The 10,209-nt window shown below is 38.4% G+C and overlaps 1 protein-coding gene and 1 non-coding gene across 2 annotated transcripts; one reads left to right on the top strand and one right to left on the bottom strand.

Moving 5' to 3' along the window:
- Positions 1–5,989: 5,989 nt before the first annotated feature.
- Positions 5,990–6,096, bottom strand: LOC141638155 (small nucleolar RNA R71). The gene has a single exon (XR_012542026.1). It is a non-coding gene; the product is annotated as a small nucleolar RNA R71 (small nucleolar RNA).
- A 921-nt stretch (positions 6,097–7,017) lies between these two features.
- On the top strand, positions 7,018–7,662 carry LOC141638143 (uncharacterized). Its single transcript, XM_074447558.1, has one exon. The coding sequence runs from the start codon at positions 7,018–7,020 to the stop codon at positions 7,660–7,662; it is 645 nt and encodes a 214-aa protein (XP_074303659.1).
- The last annotated feature ends 2,547 nt before the right edge of the window (positions 7,663–10,209 follow it).

Genomic DNA, 10,209 nt, shown 5'->3' with positions numbered 1-10,209 from the left:
AAACTATTACATAAAAATAAAAACTAAATAAAACTATTATTACATTAAACAATTAAAACTTAATATCGTTAAACTATTACATAGAATAAAAACTTAATACCAATAAGCTAATTAGGCCACAATCTATTCATAAGTCTAATTTTTAAGTCTTCCTCGTAAGGGGTTAAGTTTGGTTTCAATAGCAAGTTGTTGAACGTAGTCGTATCTCTCTTTCGATCTTCAAGTTCTATCCTAGCTTGATCCATTTCACGTTCATACTGCATTTTCGTTCGCATAACTTCAATACTTTCTTGTCTTGAAATCTGCAAAGCATCCAAGCGTGAAGTAAATTCGAGCTTGTGAAGGAGTTGCTTTACCTTTTTCTTTAAGCTTCTTTTTGTCGCATCTCTTCCTTCGGGACGACTCATTGAGACACTAACATTTACACTAGTAGGGGTCTCGGGAACACATGAATCATCTTGTTCATTTAACCTTGATCTTTTTGAACTTTCACTACTTTGAATAGCAACTTCTTCTTCATTTTGAAGGTTTGGGTTTATGTTGATATTCCATTTTGGATATTTACTCAAAACATTATTAAAAACGTCCAAACCAAGATATACATACCTCCCGTTTCTTGCTTAAACAGTTTTTGAGCTTGATCAATATAATCTTTCTCGTTTGCACCGCTCTTTTTCCGACTAAGCACCGCCCTGTAGCAACCAAGCCACTTGTTGGCTTGCTCGAACAACTTTCTTTGTCGACACCTCAAAGCTTCTTTATTTCGGGAGCTAATTTCATTTGGATTTTCTATTCGAGAATTCTCATACAAATTTAATACATCTTTCCATCTCGTGATATCCTTTTGATTTTTCCCAAGTATGGGATTAGTGCTACACATACACCAAGCCGACATTAGAGCTTCATCTTCTTTTGCGGTCCATGGAATATGTTCACTTCGATTTGTTGATCTTTTTTTCTTGTTAGTAGCCGAAGAAGGAGGCGGCAAAGTCTGCTCTCCCGAATCTTGAAGATTAACAAATTCCGAATATGTTTGAGAATTTGAATATTCAGAATTAAGACGATATTCGTCGGAATTAAAATATTCTTGAGAAGTTGGATAATCATTGGAATTTAGCAAATTCATAAACTCGTTATTCATTATTTTTGTGGAAGTATGAAATTAATTATTAAATGTAAATATGACTTTTTGTAATTTTGTATGTAATTTTTTGAATTAATACAATAAAATAGGAGAAATGGAAAAACTTAGAAATTATATCCAAAAAATATCAAATTTGGTCTCTTTTTATAGGGGGTGAAAAAATATAGCTGTTGGTAAACTTTTTTTTTTTTAATATAAATTACTTGTGTAAAATATAGTCGTTATTATAAATTGAGAAGAAAATAGCCGTTTAAAATTACAGCTACTCCTAGTCTCCTGCAAAAACTACTCCTACACATCTACTCTTGCCTGCAAAAACTACTCCTACACATTTACTCTACTCCTGCGTGTCATAATTCTATTGGTTTTCATTTTTTTTTGTCTACTTCAAACAAGGTCTTCAAAGTGGTCTAGGAGGTCCAAATTAGACCACTTGGACCGTGTTTCTTCAAATGTGTTCCAAAATTTTAATTTCTTTCTCCTTTTTTTATTTGTTATTTATTTGTCCTTATTCAAGACCTAGACCTACTTAGCCCAACCTATAAACGTAGTCTTAGACCATGAGGGGTCCAACCATAAGCATATATTGGGCCAACACAAGAAGCGGCCCAATGCAACTTGAGCTAAACTTAACGGCATTAAGACATGAAAAATTACAAATAACCACACGTATTTGCGTTTTTTTACAAATTACCACCACGTATTTGCATTTTTACAAATAACACCCAAACATCAACGTATATTTCCCAATCACTACCGTATTTTTACCCCGAGCATCGTTTTTCTTATTTCCCGACTTATTATATGACGATTTACGTGAAACTCCAAGACTACCCTCGTTGCTTATACCAACCTAACATATTGATTCAATACATTACAATTTACAATTTACTTTAACCCTAAACCCCCAAATTACTAATCTCATCCCCAATTCAATCAATAATTTTGGTTATTCATCATCTCTTTCGCTAAATCAATCAATCCCTCCCTATAAACCTTAATTCAGTCGATTAATTAACCACCCTAAACAAATCGATAAATCGATTGTATCCTAGTTCAGTCGTTTCAATTGGTATTTTACAACTGTCACTTTGCCTTGCTTCCACACTCATGTGAAAGAAAAGATTCTTGTTGTTGTGTCTCTTCACACCAAATAATCCAGATGGAAATCCCCAAATTTGTGTACAATAAGACAAATAGAAGATTTTTGGCGTAATAATTCTTGTCTGCCAAACAGGTTTAGGAGCAAACATGTTTATTTATCATCCATGCACCATGGGAACCCTCAATTTCCATATTGTCTTCGTAATTTTGTAGTTCATAGTTTATTTCCGTTTATTTGCTTCGCTTCTATGCAGAACTCTCGCGTTATTGTACTGCTAGTCGAGGCGTTTTGTTTTCGGTGGTTGATTAATCGATTGAACTAAGGTTTATCAGTGAGGGATTGGTTGATTTAGTGAAAGAGATAATGAATACCCTAAATTATTGATTGAATTGGGGATGAGTTTAGAGATTTGGGGGTTTAGGGTTAAGAGTAAAATGAAATGTATTGTATCAATATGTTAGGTTGGGGTAAGCAACGAGGGTAATCTTGGAATTTCGCGTAAACCGTCGCTTAATAAGTCAGAAAATTAGAAAACGATGCTCGGGATAAAAATACGGTGGTAATTGGAGAATATACGTTGAAGTTTGGGTGTTATATGTAAAAACGCAAATACGTGGTGGTAATATGTAAAAAAAAACACAAATACGTGGTGGTTATTTGTAATTTTTCCTTAAAACATTCCAAAGCACACAATTCCAAACCTAAGAAACGGATCAACTTAGTTGGGTTTGGGTCGGTCAATTCAAGATTACAAGAATTCAGGTGAATAAGATCATTTCGGGTTTTATTTTAATGCTATTTAGTGATTACTTTTACTCGCTAATAATAAATAACATATACTTAAACTAGTATTGGTGTCCAGTCCCACCCGAGTTACCACTATTTAGCATTTAATTAAATAAAACTATTTTCAAATTGCATAACTCATAAATTTATCATTAATATATTTTTCTGTGACATATATTAAAATTACGATTAAATAAATTATGAAATAAATCACGTTATTTATATTTTACTTAAATCTATTAGTTAGCTAATTGTTCATATATATTTTTTTTTGTTAGTATTGTTACTTTTATTACATTCGTTATTACTACCGTTACTTTCACTATGTCGCCCTAATTATTATTACTTTCACTACTGTAACGTTAATATTGATAATTTCACTACTCTGGCTCACTGTCATTATTGTTATTTGACTATTCAAATGATTGATTAGTATCATTGATAACACCATTTTAACCCCCATATTTTGATGTCCCGGAACCCATTTTGTCTTGATAAATTAAGCATTATGAACTCATTAAGTTAGTATTAGCCTAGTCCGAGTTATTTTCCCTCATGCTTAGTGTAAGACATGTTTTGAGCATTTTTTCCCATACTTATGAACCCTTTTGTAGGTACCATGCTCGGGAATGTAAGAGGGATGGAATCTGGAGCGGGATTTGCTTGAAGAATGGAAGCAACTAGGAGGAATTACAACCGAGAGAGTTAACTACACCCTGCCGGGCACAACTTTACCCGACCGGGCACAACTTTACCCGACCGGGCACAACTTTACCCGGCCGGGTACCTCTCACCCGTTTGGCGTTTTTAGCTTTTTTTAGCCCATTTTGACATTTTACCCGGGAGGGTACAATTATACCCGCCCGGGCATAATTGTACCCTCCCGGGTACAATTTGCTCCCTCGGCTGCAGTTGTTTTCGTCTTCTCTTGTATTCTCACCTAACTTTTTGTAAGGCATATAAATACTTAATTTCCTAGAAAATTATGAATCTAATCCTAGTTTGAGAAGAAATTTGTAAGGTTAAGAGAGGAAAACTCAAATCTTTTGTAACTTGGCAATCATTCTTCATCAATCAAAGATTATTATTATTGTTCTTACCTTGTTCTTCCGTATTGTTCATCATTTCAATAGTTGGTATTGCTTCTTTCCTTTTTCTCTTTTCTCCCTTGTTCTTCAATTGTTTTCTATTGTTGTTTGTTATTGTTGGATTTCTTTTTGTTAGAATTTGTTGAGACTTTTTGTTTGTTGATAGTTTAGTTAAAATCTCTCTCTCTTGTTTGTTGTTCATGCTTTTGATTAGAATTGTTCATATAAAGCTTGAGACTTTGATATATTTGATAAAGCTTGGGTCTTTTTGAGTTAATTCATCTACTCTTAGCCTTATTAGTTGATTTCCATCATCTCTTATCACCTTTACATGCTCTATCATAAAATTCATAATATCACCATGTTTATTGTTAAAGTATCCTCCTTTATTGCTTGTCTTGCTAAATTAACCATGATTAGTGAGTAGTATTTTCACTAGGGTGCGATTGGACCGTAACATGAGTAATTTATCTAATTGAGTTCATTAAATTAGTTGTTAAGGAGGGGTTTTTGGGTTTAAACAAAGGAATTGAATTGTTGTGTCTATTTGGGAGTAATTGTCGGTTTTGACCCTTGTCCACCAACGGGAGTTGGTTAGGTTGGGATTGATTACTTTACCCTTTTTAGTCGTGTGCCGACTTGGGTTGAGCCCGGGAGGGAGAACCCAAGTGAGGTGCCTTTGTTTTTCGGTTTGAAGTTCGCCTTCGGGAGAAGGGTAGGGATGACCGGGAGTTTATCGCGGGCTTAAGCCCTTGATCTTGATGAGAGGTGAGCGGAGTGGGCCCACTTTGGTGAGCCTTGAATCTTGAGTCGGGGAAAATCGAGTCATGAGCCCGGGAGGGAGTTGATTCGGTATCACTAGTGTCCCACCATGAGCCCGGGAGGGAGTTGCTGGGCGAATTAGAGGCGTCTCCACCCAATACACCTACCCCTTAACAACTAGTTAAAAGAACTCTTGATTTATTACGAATGTCGGTGGTTTAGTCGCGCTCTTTTAATTTAGTTATCGCATATTTAGTTTCATTTGCATGCCATTAGTGTAGTTCATTTAGTTAATTTACCAATCAATTCTTTTTCTTTGACTTAGCTAAACTAAAGAATATTAACAATTAGTAGTCTCCCAAACTCCTCGTGTTCGACCCTTACTAGTGCAACGCATCGTTCACTTGCGAGGTTTAACTTGAACCATCAAGTTTTTGGCGCCGTTGCCAGGGAGTACGGCTAGATATTAATCGTTTTTGTTCTAGTTTAGACTAAGTCCCTTGTTACTAATCCTTTCTTTCAAGTGCTTAGGTCTTTTGCATGAGTAGGCGACGAAGAAGAGGTCAACCAACATATCCAATTGATCTTGAAATTGAAGCTACAGCAAGAAGACTTAATTCTCTAAGAAGAAGGGGTTTTCTAGACACACCACCGGTTGAAGAAAGTAATCAACAAGGAACAATTGAAGTGTTTGAGAATCCTTTTGGAGTAGTAGTATAAGAACCTAACGTCATGGGTGATCCGGTTCCGATAAGAAAGACTATGACTCCTAAGCACATAGTAAACCCAAGCATCCAAAGGCCAAGAATTCAAGCTAATAACATTGAGATCAAGAATGCCTTGCTCAACCTTGTTCAAGACAACCAATTTGGAGGAGGTCCCTTGGAGAACCCAAATGATCATCTAAATGAGTTCCTTGAAAATTGTGATATGTACAAGTCGAATGGGGTCTCCGATGATGCGGTACGCCTTAGTTTGTTCCCCCATTCACTTAGGGTTTCGGTCAAGTATTGGTTAAAGAATTGTGACCCGGATTCCTTCAAGACATGGGATGAGTTGGCTTCGGCATTTTTGAAAAAGTATTTCCCACCCTCAAGAACGGCCAAGGTCAAGAGTGAACTACAAATCTTTACTCAAGAGGAGGATGAGACCTTATATGAGGCATGGGAGAGGTATAAGAGACTCCAACGGTTATGCCCCCACCACGGCATCTTCGAGGCCGAGCTAGTGAACAATTTTTACAAAGGGTTAACCCAAGACCTTCGGCTTTCATTAGATGCGGGGTCGGGAAAAGGTGCCTTAGACATTTTGGGGCATAAAGCGGCAAAGGATCTAATTGAGGAGATGGCCTCACGAACTATGGAATGGGGAAGTGATAGGCAATTGAGAAAGGAGAAGAACAAGGATTCTAACGTGGTTTTGAATGTGGAGGTTAAGGGAATGCTAGATGAACTCACCCAACAAGTTGCTTTGCTAAATTCAAAACCTTCAAGCTCCGATATGAGGCAAGTCTTGTCTTGTGAGTTGTGTGGGGAACAAGGGCACACTCCAATTGAGTGTCCCTTGATTTCACCCCTCCAAGAGGAATGCTATGAGAAAGCAAATGGAGTTTGGGAGTCCACAAGTGCAAGGCAAGGGTTCAATAATAACAACAACCAATTTGGCAATGGAAAAAGAACTCATCATTTCTTGTCTTATGCTTCACAAAACATTCAAAACCCAACCACTTCCTCCCACAACAACAAAGGTTCAATCAAAACTCTCAATTCCAAAGACAAATCCCACCCGGTTTCCAAGGAAAACAATTTATCACTCAAAACCAACAACCATTTGGGGGTTTCAAGGGACAAAATTTCAACCAACCTCAAAATCAAAACTTCCAACCTCAAAACCAAAACTTTCAAACCCCTCAAAAACCCTCTTGGGAGCAAGCCTTTGAGCAATTGGTGATAACAAACCAAAAAGCCGACTCAAAGCTTGACAACCACATTGCCTCACAAAGCCGGGTTAATGATGAAATAAGAGCATGACAAAAGGCAACGGAAACTCATGTAGCCCAAATTTCACAACAATTGAGTCAATTGGCTCAAAATCCGGGGAAGTTTCCGGGTAATACGGTTAACCCAAGGGAGATGAATGCGGTATTTTTGAGGAGTGGAAGGCAATTGGAGGAGGTTGAGAAATCTCCTAAGTGGAAGAGGAAAAGGGTGTCTAGTGAAGTAGTGAAAGAGCACCCGGTTGAAGATGTGGTAGAAGGTGAAATTGGGGTGGAGAAGTCAACGGAGGTGGAGATGGTTGATCCTCCAAAGCAAGATGAACCAATTACAACTAAAGCCAAAGAATGTACTCCACCACCAAGGGAGTATGTTGCACCGGTACACTTTCCACAAAGGCTTGCAAGGCCTAGGCTTGAGAAAAAGTATGAGAAGTTTGTTGAAATATTGAAGGGAATGAATGTCACTATTCCTTTCCTTGATATGATTACCGAAATTCCATCATATGGGAAGTTTCTTAAGGATCTTGTCACTTTGAAGAAGAAGAGTGGAGAGGTGCAAACCATCAACCTCTCCAAGGAATGTAGTGCTATTCTTACTCACACCAACAAGCTTCCAAATAAGCTAGAAGATCCGGGTAGCTTCTCAATTCCATGTTCTATCCAAGGAGTGGCTATAAAAAGGGCATTGTGTGACTTGGGGGCTAGTGTGAGCCTAATGCCACTTTCAATCTTCAAGAGGCTTGATTTGGGAGATTTGAAGCCAACTAGAGTTTCACTTTAACTAGCCGATCGATCGGTTAAATTTCCCATTGGTGTAATTGAAGATGTACCCTTGGTTGTTGGGAAGCTAATCATACCATGTGATTTCTTTGTCATGGATATTCCCGAGGACTACAATGTGCCTATTATCTTGGGGCGGCCTTGTCTTGCCACCGGTGGAGCAATGATTGATGTGAAAAGTGGCAAGTTATCTTTGCAAGTGGGTGAAGATAAAGTGGAATTTGAACTCACCAAGTCTATGGAAGCTCCATCTTTAGGTGACACTTGTTGTATTGTGGATATTCTAGAGAATCCCATGGAGGAGCATGACCCAAGAGCTTCCTCTATGGATCCTTTGGAAACTTGCCTTGTCAATGGGTATGAAGTTGATGATAAAGATGTTGAAACTCTTGCATATGTGTGGATGTTGGACTCCGCTCCGATTCATGAGAAAGCTCCCAAGTTTGAAATGTTGGAAGTTAGTAAGAAGGAGGAGAGTTCCACGCCTTCTCCTACGGTTGAACTTAAACCTCTTCCCCCTTCCTTGAGATATGAATTTCTTGGTGATAATTCCACTTTTCCCGTCATCATCAATAGTGAACTTGATGACACCCAAACCTCAAAACTACTTTCTTTGCTAAAAAGGTTTAAGGGTGTCCTTGGGTACACAATTGGTGACCTCAAAGGGATTAGTCCCTCTTTGTGCACTCATAGAATTTTGCTTGAAAATGAGGATGCATCCTCCATTGAGGCACAAAGAAGGCTTAACCCCATAATGAAAGAAGTTGTGAGAAAAGAGGTCCTCAAACTACTTGATGCCGGTATTATTTATCCTATTTCGGATAGTAGGTTGGTAAGCCCGGTTCATGTGGTTCCAAAAAAGGGAGGAATGACGGTAGTGAGAAATGATAAAAATGAATTGATTCCCACTAGAACGGTAACCGGGTGGAGGATGTGTGTGGACTATAGGAAATTGAACAAATCCACCCGGAAGGATCACTTTCCTTTACCGTTCATGGACCAAATGTTGGAGAGGTTAGCTCAACACAACTACTTTTGCTTCTTGGATGGCTACTCGGGATTCTTCCAAATCCCTATCCATCCAAGTGACCAAGAAAAGACTATCTTCACTTGTCCATTTGGCACCTATGCATATAGGAGAATGCCATTTGGCCTATGTAATGCACCGTCTACTTTTCAAAGAGCTATGATGTCCATTTTCTCCGATTTTGTTGAACAAGAAATGGAATTTTTTATGGACGATTTTTCGGTTGTTGGGAAATGCTTTGAAAGTTGTTTTGCAAATTTGGAGAAAATTTTGAACAAGTGTCAAGAGTCTCACCTTGTGCTTAATTGGGAGAAGTGCCATTTTATGGTACAATAAGGTGTTGTGTTGGGACACATAGTGTCCAATCGTGGAATAGAAGTTGACAAGGCTAAGGTTGAGGTCATTGCTAGTCTCTCACCTCCCACCAATGTCAAGGGGGTGAGAAGTTTCCTTGGACATGCGGGCTTTTATCACCGCTTTATCAAGGACTTCTCCAAAATTGCGAGACCTTTGACCGAATTGTTAGCCAAGGATACTCCTTTTGTGTTCTCTAACCGATGTCTTGATGATTTTAATAAGTTAAAGGAAGCTTTGACAAGTGCTCCAATCATACAACCTCCGGATTGGAACTTGCCATTTGAGCTAATGTGCGATGGAAGTGATCAAGCCTTGGGCGCGGTTTTAGGCCAAAGGAAGGATGGAAAGGTGCATGCAATTCATTATGCAAGCAAAACTCTTGATGAAGCTCAAACCAATTACTCAACAACGGAAAAGGAATTCTTGGCGGTAGTTTTTGCTATGGAGAAGTTCCGGACTTATTTGGTGGGAGCTAAAGTGATAGTGTTCACCGATCATGTTGCTTTGAGACACTTACTCATCAAAAAGGAGTCCAAGCCTCGGTATTACTTCTACAAGAGTTTGACATGGAGATAAGACATAAAAAGGGAGTTGAAAATGTGGTGGCCGACCAATTGTTCCGGTTGATCAACCACAATGTTGAGAATGGGCTTCTGATCAATGATTATTTGCCCGATGATCACTTGTTATCCTTGAGTTTGGGTGAAGCGCCATGGTATGCGGATATTGTCAATTACTTGGTCTCCGGGATAATCCCTCATGATTATGATTATCACAAGAAGAAGAAGTTCTTTCATGATGTGAAACAATATTATTGAGATGACCCATGTTTGTATAAGTCTTGTGCCGATGGCACGATAAGAAGGTGTGTTCCGATAGAGAAAGCTACCTCCATAATGAGCCATTGCCATGACTTACCTTGTGGTGGCCATGCAAGTTCCAAGAAAACGGCCGCTAAAGTACTTCAATACGGTTTCTTTTGGCCAACTCTATTCCGTGATGTTGCCTTTTATGTTAAAGGATGTGATAAATGTCAAAGGAGTGGAAATATCACAAGGAAACATGAAATGCCAATGAATTTCATGCTTGAGGTTGAGCTTTTTGATGTGTGGGGGATAGATTATCAAGGTCCCTTCCCATCATCATTTGGGAATGAATATATAC

The sequence above is a fragment of the Silene latifolia genome, unplaced genomic scaffold (assembly GCF_048544455.1).
Source record: "Silene latifolia isolate original U9 population unplaced genomic scaffold, ASM4854445v1 scaffold_187, whole genome shotgun sequence".
Lineage (NCBI taxonomy): Eukaryota > Viridiplantae > Streptophyta > Magnoliopsida > Caryophyllales > Caryophyllaceae > Silene > Silene latifolia.
The sequence above is the reverse complement of the archived record's forward strand: the minus strand, read 5'-3'. Positions and strand labels throughout refer to the sequence as shown.